The sequence below is a fragment of the Hoplias malabaricus genome, chromosome Y (assembly GCF_029633855.1).
Source record: "Hoplias malabaricus isolate fHopMal1 chromosome Y, fHopMal1.hap1, whole genome shotgun sequence".
Taxonomy (NCBI): Eukaryota; Metazoa; Chordata; class Actinopteri; order Characiformes; family Erythrinidae; genus Hoplias; species Hoplias malabaricus.
The window spans coordinates 43,674,723-43,694,385 of NC_089820.1; the positions used below are offsets into that span (position 1 = coordinate 43,674,723).

Below are 19,663 nucleotides of genomic sequence, written 5' to 3' on the forward strand. Positions count from 1 at the left end.
TTTGTATACAATAAATAATATAACAAATAAATTTACCTCAGAACTAAAGTGCAGAATATTTAGTGCATGCATATATACAGTAAACGTAAATGGTTATACAAAGCCCTTTTCCACCAAAATAACTGGTTCCATTCAAGGTCATTGGAACCTTGGTGCTCTCCAATGAACCGGCTGGCATTTCCTCCTTTTTTGCTAGGAACCAAGGATGCGACATCAGTGGGGTGCATTGCAGGGTTGCTCGGTTCCATGTGTCGCTGTGGATGAATTCATCACCGGAGCCAGAGATAAATGGACAGTCATGATTTATCCACCCTTAACAGCGGGTTCTGATACACGAGTGTAAATGATAACTTGTGAATAGTGAGAACACCAGAGGAAATGAACCAAAGCGCCTCAAGTCACGCCGAACACAGAGAACATAGCATTTTCCTGCATGCCACTGTGGGATAATGCTTTATTTGAGGCTCTGAGTTCTTTCTGGGGTGTCTTTATCTGGACACACCCACAGAGGGCATCATTGTTCCACTTGGGAACTAACTTATCTGATTCCGTTGGTGGAAAAAGGGTTAACTCTGTACTCTGTTTGCTTCGGTTAAAGCACACATTGCCTATTTTTGTCTTTCCACACACACCATACTTGCTCCTTTGTCTAAATGTCCCACTTAATGAACATATGATAATAAATTATCGGTATTATCACCATAAAGCATGTTTTTTTTTGTATTGTTTAAAAAAATACAATTGATCTTATCATGAAAAATATGATATGGCACAGCCCTACTGCCTAATATTGGGTAGCCCCCTCTCTGCTGTGAAACAGTTCTGGCCCATCAGTGCATAGATAACCACTGAAGGTCCTGCGGTATCAGCCACCAAGATGTTAGCAGCAGATAAGACTTGTAAGTGGAGCCTCTCTAGATCTGATTTGTTTTTTCAGCACATGCTACAGAGCCTTGGTCCAAATCCAAGGGTAAAGGAGCTTTAGACGAAAGTATGCCTTGGATGTTGGATTATGGTCTGGCGTAAATATGATTTATTGCTGAGCTATCGTTTTAAGACAGTGGAATCTTTAAATGAGCTGACTCCTGGGGAATGTGTGTGTGTGTGTGTGTGTGTGTGTTAGGGGGGAGGGGGGTATACAGCAAGAATTTATTAATAATATATATAAACCAATACTTGCTTGTATTACATATTACATACAATTTTACATAGTGTTGTGTTAAGGTAAAAAGGGCTAGGATGTAGGCCAGTAATATCTATTTAAAATTAAAAGGAACACCTACAACTGTGGGAAAACGCTTTTAAGGTGGAATGATCGGTTTGAGGATAAAAGCGACTGTTATTTATGCGGCTGAAGTTGAACTTTTCTGTAGGTTTTTATTCATTGTTGGAATTACCACAGAAACTTATTTGTAACTCGAATTGTTTAGTTTTGTAGCATGTTCACACTGATTACTTTCAATCAGTTAGCATATATGGAGACAGTAACTTGTTACGCCACCTTAAGTAATCTGAAACAGCAAAAATAAGTCAATGTTATCCACTTATGGAGGAGGAATACAGCAATATCCTCATCTTGGTTCTTGCTTTTAACACTTGGCGATCTCTCTATTGTCTAAACAACTTCAGATGTCTTTTCTCTGCAGTGAATATAGAGAGATCAATCCTAGTATACCGGACTGAAACTGGATTTTGTTTTTTTTTTATTTATTAACACTGGGGCTTTGTAAAGACATTAGACTAGTTTGAAGCACACAAACAGTCTGGAGAGCAGCAAATGGCGAGGAAACATCCTCACCGTTCTTTTTTTTTTTTTTTTTAATCATGAATGTCGCCTTCAATAGAAGACTCAGTTAAGTCTCCACAATTCAAAAAAAGAAAAAAAAGAGAGAAAAAAGCGTGCGTGTTTGTGTGTGTCTGTCCCCGTCCTCTGGCTGTTTGCCAACCTGGAATCGATTGAGCCCACAAAGCCGCAGCCCACCTGGTGGGCAGGATGGGGGACGCTGGGCTAGGCCAGGCTATGCTACGCTAGCTCTTCATCAATAATGTACACACCAGAGGAAGTCCACCTTAAATCAATGGGCCTTTGATGTTGGTGGCTAACATTTCCATGAAGACGATAATCTAAGCAGGATCAGAGTGTCTAGAGTTCCACACACGATCCAAACATCAATTTATTATATCAGCTATATATATATTTATATATTTATGTATACACACACACACACACACACACACACACACACACACACACACACACATACACACACACACAGTTCCTTGTGAAACTGGATGCTGAGGATGAAAGTTTCTTCATCAGCTGTGCAAGCAAAAGGACACTTTGGAGCCTAAGGTCACCAAACCCAATGCTGTGTGATGGTTAGTGGGGTATAAAGAGTACAATTCAATACCTTTGGGATAATTTAAGATCCAGTACTAATTGTCCAATCATCACTAATGATTTAGGGCTGAATTCCATCAAATCCTTCCAGCAATGTTTCGATACCTAATGTCAACACTTCCCAGAAACGTAGAAGCTGTTAGACTTAGAGTCGGGTCATGTGATTGGTTTAAGATTCAGGGTTTGTGACACATTTATGTCACATTCATTCTCTCTCTCTCTCTCTCTCTCAGAGTCCTCTCTCTCTCAGAATTCTCTAGTCCATCCATGTGGTCAGTGGAGGTGGAATTTTAAACACTGTTCTAAGAAGTCACAGTTGACCTTCAGCTCTATGTACACATCCTAAAATAATAATAATAAAAAACATAAAAAAAATAAATAACAGCTTCCCCACATTCTGTAAGCTAAACACACAATTTTGTTTACATGTATTCTGGGGACATGACTTACATTTCCATTCACTTTGCGGAGATATACCTTTATTTTAATCAGTACCACTAACCTAACCCTAATCCTAAGCTCTATCCTCACCATAAACTTCACACTAATGATTAGTTTAAAGTTAGGTTTAGGGTTTGGGTTGGGTTTAGGTGTGTTACTTTTATATTAAGCAAATTTAGTACTTGGAACCGGGGAGATTGTTTAGTACAGGCTCACTCATGGTTCCAAGCAAGCTAAGTAGGAACTAATCAGTGATGTGTAAACCTTGCATTGTGCTGATTGGCCAGAGAGAAACATTACTGTATGTAATGAAAGACAGACATCCAGCACAATTTAGCAATCGTTTTAACATCTCCATGTCACAGTACTGATCACATTCGTTTTTATCCGACACACAACAGCAGCTTGTAAATTTAAGCTGTGGCATTTTAGGATTGGCGGCTGACAAAACAATCCAGCAAGAGATCGATAGTGCAACAAGGAAGGAAAAAATCTAGTGATCCATCTGAGCTCATTTATGGAGTTGTGTTAAGCTCCAAAACACATAAGCAACATGCAAATACACAAGGAGTAAATAAAGCTTAACATTACAGCTGCTGCTGTTGTGTTTTCAAAGCCCACTGTTACCATTTGAAACAGTCATTTGTGATTTACTGACTACATTTAGTTGGAAGTGAATAGAGCTAAGTAGAGTACAGTTGAGTAGGTACCGTGCACTGGAAAAGTGCTATAGGTGGGTGAGTGTAAGGCTTGGGTTAAGGGTGTGGGTGAGGGTTAAGGTTATGCTGTTGTATATTATAATATTCATCTTGTACAAACACACACTCCATCTATATTTTCTCTCTTTCTCTTTCTATAAAAGCCTGTGTGATTCAGGGACTAATCACGGCCCAAACCAGCAGCTATTTACCACACAGCCACTGATGCCAAAGAGGAGCATTAGCTGAGTGAAGAACAGACTAAGCACCAGCCAGAGATCAGAGTGAGAGAAGAAATGCAGTCTCCATCTCTCTCCTGCTCTCTCTCTCTTTGCATTGGTGGAAATGCAAAGAAAACATAAAATAGTTCCATAACTCATATTCTGGTCGTTATTTATACTTGCTTTATATCTTCAATTCAGAAATTCAACAATAATTTTACCAAAGTGAATCATTCTGTTCAAATCTGCTCAGCTCTGTGTATCCCAAAGATAAACATTCATGCACATTGCAATCTTTACATTGATGTCAATTCATTTTGTGGAGATGTACATTCATTTTACCCAAAAGGACTTACCCCAATGCTAACCCTAACCCTTGCACCAGATCTAAGTCTAACACTAACCCCAGTACTACTCTAGATAAAATAGACAGATCAGTGCACATGTTACTGCGACATCACAAAACCAATCAATACAAACTGGCTACTTTAAGAGGCCAACTATCCATAAATCCTTCATTGGATGCTGGAACTATTCTGTGACGATCTGATGGCATTCAGAAGCTTTACAGATGTTGGATAATTATTTAGATGGACTTACATTACTCCAGAGAACACAGTTCTATGACTAAAAAACCCAAAGCTGGGGGCTTCATAACCCGCTAAACCTTGACTGTCTTTGCATATATTTACCCCAACACTCTAACCCTAAAACCTACACTCTAATCTTAACAATAATATCAATTCTAACCCTAATTCCAACCTAAATCCTTATCCTAACACTAACTCTAGCCTCAACACTAGCTTTTAGCCCAGTGCTACATCTAACCCTAAGCCTGAATTAAGCTAATCTTTTACTGCACTGATTTAGACTGTGGGGACCATACCCAAAAGAGGTATTGGTCCCCACAATGTGATGTATGCCTTGTACAAACACACACACACACACACACACACACACACACACACACACAAACACACACTCGTTAAGTGCCACTTGCGTAGGTGCTATTTCTCTGAACAATGGCTCTAATTGCTGCTCTCCCTCTCGCTAATTATCACTAATTCTACTTTCCTCTTTCAATCACCCTGCAGAAAGAGGGAAAGGTTACAGCCATCATTCAGAAAACACTCCTCTGTCTCAGAAAACACTCCAGTGGAATAAAGTTTAGGCGTTTAGGGCCTTGTTTATCATCTGTAAAAAGGTGCTTAGTGAAAAATGGGGGAGAATTTCCATGTGTCAAAGCTTGGAGGGAAAGTAAAACAGAGCGGAATCCATCTCCCAATTCCCACCTTTCTTTTCCCGGGACACTGTGCTGTTCTGACACTTTGTTTAGCCTTCATCACTCATTTAGAATATAATCCTCCTAATTGAAATCCCCTGTCTAATTAGCATGTCAAAGGAACTACCTAATTAGCATATCAAAGTGACGCTACCTGTCCCGGATGCCGCAGATGTCAATCTGGAGCTCGCTGTAGTTACCCACAAGTCCTTGCTGCACATGGTACAAGTCAATTGGCTGGCTGTTGATGATGATGGAGCTCATGCAGCCCTGATAGGCCTGTGTTGGGTTTCGACAGCCCTGATTGGCTGCCGCTGCTGTTGAGCATCCTGAGACAAAACACAGAGGACAAAAACCGTTTAGAGATATTGGTCTATATTTTGTCTTGTTTTCTTAAAGCACACTTGCCCCAGGCTGTTTATGTTACAGTGTCTTTATATATGTTGTTTTGTGCAAATGAGCTCTGTTCTGATTGGCTGACTTGTTTTATATTAATGTGAATCCATGTGCTGCACTTGTGGATGTTGTTCTGGGTACCGTATTGGGGACCAATTTCCTGGCTTCAGAATGCAGCACTAATGTAAACTCATAGAAAAGACAGATAGATTTAGATGTGGGTGGGAGGAGGGAGGGTTGCATTGTGTTATATAAGTAGTAAAAAAAATTATCCACAGTTAGCCATATTAGCATTTTCATCATAGGATCTAATGAAAAACTGTTAGACTCCAGTGAATTTCTCTTGTGACTGACTCTGTGTGATTTAATTATACACAGATACGCTTCAGGATTCATGCTGTTTCACTCATGTTTTAGAGTGTGAGTCTACAGACACATGCTGCATATTCTTTTGTCTCATTCTTTTCCCCTGTTTATAGGGTAAATAATCTGATCCCACTGCCCCTGCATTGGGAAAGGAACATATTCCTGGAGGATAATATTTTATTGTGACTGCCTAACTATTTCACTGATTTCGCTTAAAGTTTAATAAAGTTGTTATTGTTATACATAACTACGGTTACTGTTAATGTGATGCTTTCACACACTTCCACACAGTGAAGCCGAGGCCAAACCCCAAATGTCTCTCCACACCATTTTTAGGCCGCAGTGTAGATCAAAAATAAGGGTTTCTGCCATCATGTAGCGAATTTATACTAACAAAATTGATACATACATTGAATTAATGTCTAATTGCTTTCTGGGTCCATTATTTTTTATTACATGAAATGTGAACTGTATAAGGAGTATGGTGCTATTTGGGACACTCGAGCCCCCGGGCTCCTCTACTGACTGACACAGACCAACAGAGCTGTGATGGATAAATGCATGAGGGATCCATAATTATTTATATTTCTTTCATTTTAATGTTGAAACGGGGACTAAAACAATAAAAACAATAAAACAATGTAAACATCACAATTGTTGGATGTTTGTATTGTATGGAGTTGTTTGTTTGAGTAATGAGTAGGTTCCCAATAAGACAGCTATTATACACACTGACGTCACCTGCAACACATGGATAGGCGGAGTAAAACTACTGTGGATGAAACAAACTTTATGCACTGTACATAACAAACACTGTGATCTATGTACATGCCTAGTTCATTAGTGACATCACAAAACCAATAAATACAAATAGGCCTGTTTAAGAAGCCAAGTTTCCATATGTCCTTCACTTAATGCTGGAACATTTCTATGAAGATTTAATGGCATTCAAAAACATGTTGGATATTTTGAGGTTCTGACAGATGCTGGGGACATTACTTCTTTAGCCATTGATTAGATCTGGGAATTGTTACTTACTATTACTTTCATGTATAGCTGCTCCAAAATGTCTCATTGTATATTTTGATTTTTCTGTGGGGATTATACACACTCTGTCAGGAATGGGTGCACCCTATAATGGTGAAACTACCTCATTATAACATATAGTGTCACCAAACAACCAAAGAAAAGCTGTCAATTGTGTAGAGCTGTGGTAATTGTGAAATAAATGAAGAAAAATTCCCAGCTATCCTTTAGTAATCTAACAAAACAACAGAAAGCAGTCCTCCTGAAGGCTTAAAAGCGACGGTGATGTCCAAACCGACTGGACAGCAAACCTTTGGGATGAAAGAAAATGAAAAGACAGCAAAGCTTAGGGTCAGAAATGATAGGGCAGCAAAGCTTTGGGTCAGAAATGATAGGGCAGCAAAGCACTGTGGCTATATTTATCGCGGAAATGACTGCACCATCAGTCACATAAGTGAAGGCTGCAAACTGCAAACTCATGACACTGTAGAACACCATCTGCTCTTCCACTGATTAAGCAACAGACACAAAATCTTAGCACACACACTTCTGAAAGTCTAGCTCAATGTTTATCACGAGGCAGTGACGAGGTTATGACACTGAACTGCCCTACCACCAAAATTACATTCAGAAGTGCAGTAGTAACCCTGCAGACACAAAATGTCAAGTTATTTTCAAAAAGACATTGAACTCTAACATTGAACAGATGTGTTTAGATGTGTTTTAGTTAAAAATGAAAATAGGTTTGATGTCAAAACCCAACATTGGCTTGGCATCTTGCTCCAGCACTATATGGGCACTGAATTCAATTTGAAAACCTCCAAACCTCCAGGTCAAAAAATGCATTGTTGTGTGGACATCAAGCAGCAATGGACATTGTCAAAGACTGGACTGGGCATATCATACAATATATAGATATTTTCTCAATCATTTTTGCTGACCTTAATATCATCCATTGTTTTTACTTGCATGTTTATTTAGATAAGAATGAACATCACCCGTTGACATCAAAACCCAACATTGACATAAAGCGCCATTATTGGACAGACATTGAACTACAGTTGGATATTCTGTTGACAACCTACTTTGAAGTACATATTGCACTCTGGTTTGAAGCAAAAATCAGGTTGACACTCTGCTGACATTCAACTCCAACATTGTGTAAATTGTAGTAGGAAGCCTTTGCCAGTTTAATGAAAACCCAGCATTTTCTTGACATCATCTTCAAATGCTGGCTAGATGTTAAATTGTGGTCACTTAATATCACAGTCTATATTCAAATATATATCACCATCTACTGATATCAGTGGCCAGCTGGGAAGTGTTATACACTCAGTATTGTAGGAAGTTAGTGAGAAATGAGTGGTGTCTTATTTTGGCACAAACTCACCAAACACTAGAGTATAATTCGAGTTTGGCTTGGACATGTCCCTAAGAGACTCATGACTAGACTTAGTCTTAAATCCCAGAGAAATTGAGAGTCATGATGGATGCTTCAAACTTCAGAGATTTCAGATTCAAAACTTGAACATCAGAGGCTCAAAACCTGACTTGAAATGAAACTTCAGAGATGAAAGACTTGACTCAAATTCACACTTTATAAAACTGACCTGTGCTGTGTCAGAAATGGCTCCCTATCCACTATTCCCTAAATTACTTTACACAATTATTGGGAACTGAATTCATAGTGAATTATTTCAGACATAACTCAGTGGATTATAGGTATTCTCTATCCACTAGTCTACATGGGTTGAACACTACTTTTTTACGATAAACTCTGGGATTGTTTGAGTGGGATTGTGGACGCGCATTCATGAGGAACACAAGAGCATCAAGACTCGACTTGTAGCCAACTCTCAGAGACTGAACACCTGACTTTCACTTCAGAGACTCAACTTAGGCTCATATTTCAGAAATTCAAGACACAAAACTTGGATGACACACATACATCAGAGACCAAAGTCATAATCCACAGAAATTCAAGACTTAGCTCAGTGACTTGAATTATTTTAGTAGATTTATTATCCTGAGACTCAAGAATTGAGTCAGAGCCACAGCTCATTTACAAATAACAAATGTTGCTTAGTCCATTGTAGTGATTGTATATACAGTACCAGTCAAAAGTTTGGACACATCTTCTCATTAGTCATTGGTGAAATAGGGCTATTCACTATATAGAACTGTGCTTCACACTTTATTAAAAGCAATAGAGACTGTAATAAAACATTTTAGCACAACAATTAGCATCATTACCTCCAAATAGCACAGTCCCTGCAGGTTTAGCATGGTTTCCGAGGAGCAAGCTGGACGCTGGCTCATTGTCCACAGCAACAGACACCTGGAGGTCCTTCAGGCTGACAGACACAGAGTGCCATTGACCATCACTTAGATCCTGACCTAGCAAGAGGACATTTTAGCATTAGTATGCAAACTGCACAGTACATTAAGTTCTGTTCATCACTGTTCATTTGAACAGCTCCACTGACCATACAGGAGCACTATGTAGTTAGTTCTACATTGACAGACTGCAGGCCACCTGTTGCTCTGCATATGCTGTTCACCCAGTTATTCAATGGTCAGGACATGCACAGGACCCCCACAGTGCAGGTATGATTTAGGTGGAAGATTGTTCTCAGCGTTGCAGTGACACTGACATGGTGTTGGTGCATTGTGCTGGCATGAGAGGATCAGACACAGCAGTGCTGTTATTAAACCTTGTGTCCAATCATTGTCCACTCTGTTGGACACACCTACTTTGTTGGTCCACCTTGTAGATGTAAAGTCAGAGACAGTAGCTCATCTGTCACTGAACAGTTTGTGTTGATCATCACCTTTTCCTTTATCAGAGGACACAGGATGCCGCCCACATGAGCACTCCAGCAGTACTACTGTGTCTGATCCACTCGTACCATCACAATAGACACTAACACCCACCACCATGCCAGTGTCATTACAGTGCTGAGCAGGATTCACCACCCAAATCACACCTGCTCTGTGGTGGGCAGAGCAAACTAAAAAGCATGCAGAGCAACACATAGACTACAGTCTGTAATCAGAGAACTACAACCTGCTCCGGTATGACTAGTAGAGCTGAGGGAATGCACAGTGAGTGCAGAAATAAGGAGGTGATATGATAATGTTATTAATGCTGTTTCATACCGACGGTTATCTCAGCACTTTGAAGTGTCGACCGTAAGTGTGTCAGACAGAGTTTTCCGTCTGCAAGGAGTAGCGTTAGACGCTCTGCCCCCTGGAGGTTGCTCCATAGCAACAAACCGTCTCTGTTCCACGTCCGAAACTGGAACTCTGCCGACCACTCACTGTCTTCCTCCTCCTTAGCCATGGGAGCCTCAGTGTTCATGGAGTCCTTGGGGACTACTAGGGTGGCTGGAAGTTGTAGAAAGCTGCTGCTGGAGCTCAGAAAAGTCACTGTTACTGGTGCCATCTCTGAACAGGAGAAAGTCACATTGCCCTGAAATAAAAAATCACAGTAGAAAGTGATGCCCCCAGAAGACCTGAAACAGAGGTGGTGGATGTGGGACTATGTACAGAGATTATACATAGCATTAATCACACAAAGGATATACATATAAACATTATCATGCACCTAGGAACACTAAGTAAGACTTGGAATTTTTTGCTCCTATGCTTCCCCTACAGTTGTAGTGTGTGATTGACTTTTACAGATATGTCCTGAAATCAAACAGGATAAAGAAATCAAAACAGGCAAAGTTCTCATGGATCCAATAAGCTCTTGCCCTCAACAGAATCTGAACACATCTCAACTTTTGAAAGATCAACAACCAGGGAATAGTAAAGTAACATGTTCCAGTCACTTTACTCTTTAGATTTTTTAAAGAAATATTTGACCTATGTGTAACTCACTAAGTACTTCTTAAAGTTACTCTTGAAACTCATGTACAGTACTATCTCAGCGATAAAGGCTGCTAATTTTCCTACATAAGAAACATGCTAGTTCTATAACAGCAGCAATATATATATTTACAAAAACACAAATTCATGAAAATCAATAGTCATTTTTAAAAATGTGACATTGCTCCATGTAACTACATCCAATAGCAACAAAAATTGAATCTAATAGCTTGAATTATATAGTTAGTATGTTCCTAGTATTAGGGACTAGCTGTGTGCATCGTTGACACAGCTCCATTATACACTCTCAGAAAAAATGGTACGGTAGAGGTACATTATTGGTCACCAAAGGTACAAACAGTGTAAATATACATTTAAAGGTACAACAGTGATGTTAAAGTCCAGTTGTGTTTCTTAAAGGCAAATTACATTCTCTTCTCCAAAAGGACAGGTGAATATCTGTAAAACTTCATTATATAACTGTGTGATATATAACAACATAATAAAAGTCCTAGAGATGAAACAGGGTGTATGAAATCAGCACAATTTTAAATCAACGATTAATATAGAATAAGGTACAATTGTGTTCCCTAATTAAATGTACTGGAATGTACCCTTGAGGGTACTACCACAGTGACAGCAGTGTATGCGTTAGAGATGGCTCTGCCCTATGTCTACTCATGTTTCCATGCATCCACAGGCTTACCATAGTGGCATTAGAGTTTACATGCACTGAGAAATCAGATTACTGAGGCAAATTTCTACTCTCTTAAACAGTTTTCTTAATCTGATTTCTGGAACTTAATGTGATCACAGAAATCTGAGAATGTGGTTTACATGACTACATGAGTAATCAGATTTCTGCAGAAATCAGATTATGAATGGATCATTAAGTGCACATAAATATGCACACTGTAGCAGGTAACATTACAACCTCCCACCGTGAAGGTCTTTCGAGTTGTTTTGTTTTATTCCAGTGTCACATTAAATTAATAATTTCACTTGAATTTAGTACAGGAGATTAATTGTTGAAATTCATTCATTCATTATCTGTAACCGCTTATCCAATCCCTACCTGGAATCATTGGGTGCAAGGTGGAATTACACTCTGGAGGGGGCGCCAGTCCTTCACAGGGCAACACAGACACACATTCACTCACACCTACAGACACTTTTGAGTCACCAATCCACCTACCAACGTGTGTTTTTGGACTGTGGGAGGAAACCGGAGCACCCGGAGGAAACCCACGCAGACACGAGGAGAACACACCAACTCCTCACAGACAGTCACCCGGAGCAGGAATCGAACCCACAACCTCCACGCCCCTGGAGCTGTGTGACTGTGACACTACCTGCTGCGCCACTGTGCCGCCCAATTGTTGAAATACGCATTTAAATTAAATAAATTCTGGAGTGACACTTGAAGGGTTAATTGTTTGACTTAAAATATGGCAGATAGGAATTGCAGATATAATATTTTTCCTGTTCTTTAGTTTTCAGCTGCAGCTGCCTTTCCAGCGACAATGCAATGGCAGAGTCCACAAAGAACTAATTAAAACGCATTTGTAATTTTGGAGACTAAGAAGTCTTTTGGGTCACACTCCTACAACTGACATTCTTAAAATTACACCTTTCTTACAATTGTTTGTAAATCACTAAGATAAATCGTTATTGGAAAATGCACCCCAGGTTGGTAGGTGGACTGGCTGTGTGACGCTGTCCTCACAGTGAGTGAGTGTGTGAGTGTGATCTCCAGGGATGCTGCAGGCCTGCACCGTCATAAACAAGCTAGTTTAATAATAAATAATGGCTAATGGTGGCTGTTGAACTTTAGACTCTGAGTCTTTGGGCTTTTTGGGCTCCTATAACATTTTGTTCTCATTTGCTCTGCTTGCGGATGGATTTGTTGTGGCCTAGTCACCACCACCACTGAGAACCCCGCTGTAAAACAGATGATTTTATACAAAGCAACTGAAAGATCCAGGAAAGGAAAGACTTGCTCTTTCTTTCCTCACACAGACAGTCCTTTCACAGCCAAGCAAATAAATTCTGTGTGTTTCTCACTGACAGGTTTTCAGCTCTGGGCTCCATGGAGGCCAGTCCAAAGTTGAATGTCAGAGCCTGGGTGAGTGCAGGTCTCCACGGTAACTATATGTCCAATAGCAGTGGTGCATACAGTGAGTTGAAAGTTAATTCAGACAGCCAGCAAGAGAGCATTCAATGCATTTAATGCAATTCAATGTTTAATGGATTATTTTTAATTAAAGGACTTGACTTAAGAACATACATGCTCTCTACTTATAAAGTGATCACAAAGCCACAGAGAGAGAGAGTGTGTGTGTGTGTGTGTGGGTGGGGGGGGGGGGGGGCAGGGATGACACATACCTGCAGAGGAGTGCAGGAGTACATGATTTTAGTCCTCTAGGGAATTCAGTGTAAATTATTGCAAATAATATATATATGGTTCTCTTTGTGTCTTTGTGTCTAAGTGAGTTTCCCCTGGGGGCTTGAGTTTCTTCCCACAATCCAAACATACCCATTGGTACGTGGATTGGCCACTCAAATGTGTCCGGGTCAGATATGAGCAAATAAACACTGTGATTAAAAGTGATGGTACCACATTAAAATAAGATTACAATTACATGGTTTATAAATTATTTATTACATGTTTATTAATTAGGTTGTAAACACTTTAAAGGACATTAATAACCATTTGTAACACAGGGATAGAAAGGAAAACAGTGACCTGAGAATGTGATTTTAGTCATTTCACATGTTAAAGTACACCACATTTTCACTGATGTATAAAAAGACACTCTGTATGTGGTTAATTCATTAAATGGTTAAACTTATCAACAAATATGTGATGAAGCCAACAAACTTAATGCTGACTGATGGACAAGGTAAGATCTGAGGTTTAACAATGTAGATTGATAAGGGTTGGCAAACAACAGGTCACCATTGCCCTTTCTAGCTATGTGTTATAACTGATTATTAATGACTACTAATGTATTAACATCATAATTAATAATTATTAGTATTAGAATTTGAAACAACTTATAAACCTTTATAAGTGTAGTCTTATTCTAAAGTGTTACCAAAGTGTTTAACCACTTCAAGTGATGTGATTATTTGCAATTAATTTTTTTTCAAAGGCCATTTACACCTCTAGTAGATAACCTTCAAATAAAGTGCTGTCAAACAAGGACACACCTTCAAGATGACGGGTATTCTGTCATCTCTAATTTTTCAGTTTCAGCAGGAAAACCACACACTGATGGCAGATCTAAGGACTTTTGAATTTCTCATCTCTTTTTCCCTGGTACGGCTGAGGCAGAAGCAGTCTTTGTAATCTCTCAGTCGTGAAATATCCGGCCATTATCTGATCCGCAGTCGTTCTCTCAGGACTCGGACCCCTGCTATGATCATTGCCTCAAACGGAGGGTCTACGCCTCGACGCCTCACACTAATTGGGCTCCAAAGGCCCCTGAGGGCCCCATCCATTAGCCACATGGGCACTAGCACTGCGTAATTGAGAGAGAAGAAGAAAAGCAGGGGGAAGATTACACTTTTCTGTCGTTAAAACCCACAGGAAGCTGGCAAAAAATGTCCGGTATCTGGAGGAAATCCCTGCTGACGAGTCTGATTAAGAGCCCAGTGATCAGACCCTGGGTCCATGGGGTGTCATTAACAGTGGGAATAGAGGGTGCGAGCAACTCAGAATGGACATTTTTTCCCCATTATATGAGTCCTTTAATGCTACTACAGTGGATATATTGATATTTATATCTATAGAAATAGGAAAGTATATCTCAGCACTTTGGGAAAGAGCTCATTAGCATATCATATCTACTCACCACACTGTAGATCTGGGGTTTCTTGCGCTTGGCCAGGTCAATGATGTTGACCCCATTGTAGTAGAGGTTCTCCATGCATCCATGAAAGTTCTTCCGCAGAAACGTTCCCGGTTTTCCAGGCAGAGGGATTCCTCCAAAGCTGAGCTTTGTAAATCCAAGAGGGCAAAGAGCTTTCAGAACACGTGTATGATTTTTTACACATTATGGGCTTGATCTATCAATAAAAATCTGCGACCATTCACAAGTTCTAGGCATAATTCTCAAATGTTGATCAAAAAAGTATGTGATGTGCTATGCACCCTGTAGTATATTACAATCTATCAGATTGACTAACTAGATCATATTATAAAATGATTGTATCATTTTAACACAACAGTACATTTTAAATTATAAAGAAAATCATAGATGTAATAACTGAGGGAGGAGAAAAGCATATCACCCCCTACCCTTCCTGTAGTGTATTACAATCAGTTAGAACTTTTTTTTTGCTTATATTGTGCCCTATAGTTCATTATTTTTTGAAAACATAGCACAAACATGCACATCGACAAGTCATTTCCTCATAATCTCCATTGGTGTCTTTGCTCAATCATCATTGTATCACCTAATATTTAATATAAGAAATATAATAATTCATTCATTCATTCATTCGTTATCTGTAACCGCTTATTCAGTTCAGGGTCACGGTGGGTCCAGAGCCTACCTGGAATCATTGGGCGCAAGGCAGGAATACACTCTGGAGGGGGCGCCAGTCCTTCACAGGGCAACACAGACACACACACACACACATTCACTCACACACACGGACACTTTTGAGTCGCCAATCCACCTACCAACGTGTGTTTTTGGATTGTGGGAGGAAATCGAAGCACCTGGAGGAAACCCACGCGCACACGGGGAGAACACACCAACTCCTCACAGACAGTCACCCGGAGCGGGAATTGAACCCACAACCTCCAGGTCCCTGGAGCTGTGTGACACTAACCTGCTGTGCCACCGTGCCGCCCAAATATAATAATAAATAATAATAATATAATATAAGAAGCTCACCTCGTAATCAACCTCCAGCGAGTCATCCACCCCTCCTGTCCGAATGTGTCGGGACAGTCTGTCCACTGTAAAGTTGATGTGTTTATTAAAGCGCTCTATCAAAACAGAGTGCCAGTGATGGTCATCCAGCAGAGTCCCGAGAGACACGGATAGTGGACCACTATTGCGGTGGACTTTAGCATCATCTACAGAGAAGATAATCAAATGCAAAAAAAGAAAGAAAATAAATAAATAAAGAAAGAAAAGGAGTGAAAGAATGACAAAAGTTAAAGACTTTTTAGTGTTGATTAAAGCAGTGCTATCTGAGGGATTGAAGGTCAGCTGTGATTCCAGCTACAAAAAGCACATATTACATTGACAACAGTTTGTCATAATATTTCTTGATTAAAACATGACAACAAAATGTATATTCTTTTGTATTGTATATATTTTTAATGCAGTGTTGTCTGTTGGATAGAAGGTCAGTTGATGAAATTATGCAGAGTGCAGTGTCAAATCATTCAGTTGAAAGGTTATTCTTAAAATATTGGTCATTTAATTAATTACTGATGATTTTTTAAGGGTTGGTGAGCTTCAACTTATCTTCACTTATAAAATAAAAAATATAAAAAATAAAGGGCCAACTGATTTTTTTTGGAATGTCCTTCAGCCTATATTTACTGTAAACAATAAAGGTGATAATATGATACAGTAAATATTTTGTTTCTGGAGTGTTATTCCTTAAATACAGGCCAAAGTGAATTCATGGGTCATTGCTGCCTGTTTTAATGTGGACATCACACCGTGTCCTGACTTTATTGTGGGCTGAGACCTAATGAACTAATGACAAATTCACCTGTACAGTACATGCATTGTATATTACCACTACAGCCACAGTGTTTGGGACATCCCCCCCGAAACCACTGAAATCTTCTATATGGTGAAGTGTGTACTGACCAAGGTTGATGTGTAGTGCCAGTTTTCCTCTGTGCAGCTCCAGAGTGATATAATCCCCCCGCTGACCCTCACCATGGACCAGGACCCCGTCTGCTTGTCGACTCTTGAACTGCACCGAGATTACGTCCTTCACGGTGCTCATGGACTTCTGATTAAACCGATACAGCAGAGAACTCCGGCCATCAAAATCTGCCACATCTGACTCTGTGACACAACAATCAGCACAACACACACACACACACTTCAGCATAGACTCACATAAACCAATTTACAATCCACATGCATCAACCTATGTGTTCAAACATTTGTGGACAGTTTTATTACGTTGCATGTCCAGTGTTCCAGAAGTTGGAACATTGCTTTGAGGATCTGATGGCATTACTGAGGTACTGATGTTATTGTCAATGGTTTAAATAAGCTTTGGATGCTAAATAATCTGTAAGTTAATGGATGGAGCTCCAACACTGCAGTGGACTTCAGAGAGAGAGAGAGAGAGAGAGAGAGAGAGAGAGAGAGAGAGAGAGAGAGAGAGAAAGAAACAGAGAGAGAGAGTTTTCAGTGGATAGTAAGGATTGAAATGAGAGAGAAAGAGAATGAATGCGAGTGATTGTGTGTGTGTGAGAGGGGGAGAGAGAGAGAGACAGAGAGAGAGATGGGGAGAGTGATAAATAAAGAGAAAGGGAGAGACTGATTGTCAGCAGCTAGATGAGACTGTCAGAGAGGAAGTGAGAGAGAGAGTGAATGAGAGAAAGTGTGTGTGTGTGTTTGTGTGTATGCATGTGACTACAGAGGACATTAGTGTGAGAGTATTGAGGGGCACCTGTCTGCAGAGCCATTAGTTGATGACCCGCACTTGAATTCACAGGTTACAAAACTAATCAGCTAAGCACAACATCTGTACAACAGCAGGACCCCATCACCCTCCAGCTCAGTAAACACCACAGACCCCAGAGGAGTGCTACGGGACCACTCTGCTGATAATTAAGCTAAGGTCAGGGATAAAGCTGAGGAAATATTGCCCTTCCAGGATACACCATCAAACTAAAAGCAAAGTCAAACAAGGGGGGGGATTAACACTAGGCTTTTAGGTTTAGGATTACAAGAAGACCAGGACGAAAGGATTAAAACAAGATCACAAAGCAAGAAAATAGGTACAGGATTACAGGTAAACAGAACTATAGGGCTAAAATAAGAACAGGAAATCAGCGCTACAGTAAGACCAAGACTACAGGACAACAGCAAGAAAAAGGATTATAGTCGGAACAGGACTACAGTCAGAGCAGGAATACTGTCAGAATGGGATTACTGTCAGAACCGGACTACAACCAGAACATAATTAATGGAAAATAGGACAACAAACACAACAGGACTATAGTTAGAACAGTCAGAACAGAACTACAGTCAGAACATGACTACAGTTTGAACAGAACTACAGCCAGTATATGACTACAGTCAGAACAGAACTACAGTCAGAATATGACTACAGTCAGAATATGACTACAGTCAGAACATAACTACAGTCAGAATATGACTACAGTCAGGACAGGACTACAGTCAGAACAGAACTACAGTCAGAATATGACTACTGTCAGAATAGAACTACAGTCAGAACATGACTACAGTCAGAACAGAACTACAGCCAGTATATGACTACAGTCAGGACAGGACTACAGTCAGAACAGAACTACAGTCAGAATATGACTACAGTCAGAACATAACTACAGTCAGAATATGACTACAGTCAGGACAGGACTACAGTCAGAACAGAACTACAGTCAGAATATGACTACAGTCAGGACAGAACTACAGTCAGAATATGACTACAGTCAGAACAGGACAACAGTCAGAATATGACTACAGTCAGAACAGAACTACAGTCAGAATATCACTACTGTCAGAATAGAACTACAGTCAGAACATGACTACACTCAGAACAGAACTACAGCCAGTATATGACTACAGTCAGAATATGACTACAGTCAGGACAGGACTACAGTCAGAATATGATTACTGTCAGAACAGAACTACAGTCAGAACAGAACTACAGTCAAAATAGAACTACAGTCAGAACATGACTACAGTCAGAACAGAAGTACAGCCAGTATATGACTACTGTCAGAACAGGACTACAGTCAGAATATGACTACAGTCAGAACAGAACTACAGTCAGGACATGACTACAGTCAGAACAGAACTACAGTCAGGATATGACTACAGTCAGAACAGAACTACAGTCAGGACATGACTACAGTCAGAACAGAACTACAGTCAGAACAAGACAACAGTCAGAATAGAACTACAGTCAGGACAAAACTACAATTAGAACAGGATTACTGTCAGAATGGAACTACAGTCAGAACAGGACTATGGTAAAAATAGGACTACAGTCAGAACATGACTACAGTCAGAACAGCACTACACTCAGAATATGACTACAGTCAGAACAGGAATATGGTAAAATATGACTACAGTCAGAACAGGACTACAGGCAGAATATGACTACAGTCAGAACAGAATAACACTCAGAATATGACTACAGTCAGAACAGAATAACACTCAGAATATGACTACAGTCAGAACACAGACTATAGGCAGTGTATGGATACAGTTAGAACAGGACTACAGTCAGAACATGACTACAGGCAGAACAAGACTACAATTAGAACGGAACTACAGTCAGAACAGGACTACAATCAGAATGGAACTACAGTCAGAACAGGACTACGGTAAAATAGGACTACAAACAGAACAGGAGTACAGTCAGAACAGGACTACAATCAGAACAGGTATACGGTAAAATATGACTACAAACAGAACAGGACTACAGTCAGAACAGGACTATGGTAAAATAGACCTGCAGTAAGCCCAGAACAATAGAAGTCCACTCTTTAATATAAAACATCAACACCTTCTTTCTACATATGGCTAAATGAAAGTTTCAGTCTGTGTAAATGAGCTGTGTGAGTGTCCCCCTTCATAAAGAGACACAGGTCCTGGTCTGGCTGGCGTCCTCGCTTCTGCTTGACGGGAAACCTGTTGTCAAAGGTATTTGTGGACACTCCGTGTTCTGCTTAATTCAATTCAGACGCTTTCACCATGCCAGGGCAGCAGAGGCC

General features: G+C 40.0%; 1 protein-coding gene across 1 annotated transcript in view; it reads right to left on the reverse strand.

The window, feature by feature from the left end:
- Nucleotides 1–19,663, reverse strand: part of LOC136677988 (contactin-associated protein-like 5) — a 105,201-nt gene that overhangs the window by 40,810 nt on the left and 44,728 nt on the right. Inside the window, exons 5-10 of the mRNA XM_066655726.1 lie at nt 16,548–16,751; nt 15,612–15,796; nt 14,562–14,705; nt 9,991–10,303; nt 9,085–9,228; nt 5,198–5,372 (exon numbers count right to left, since the gene is read on the reverse strand). Of these exons, the coding sequence (XP_066511823.1) occupies nt 5,198–5,372; nt 9,085–9,228; nt 9,991–10,303; nt 14,562–14,705; nt 15,612–15,796; nt 16,548–16,751 (1,165 nt within the window). The remainder of the gene's footprint in view (nt 1–5,197; nt 5,373–9,084; nt 9,229–9,990; nt 10,304–14,561; nt 14,706–15,611; nt 15,797–16,547; nt 16,752–19,663) is intronic.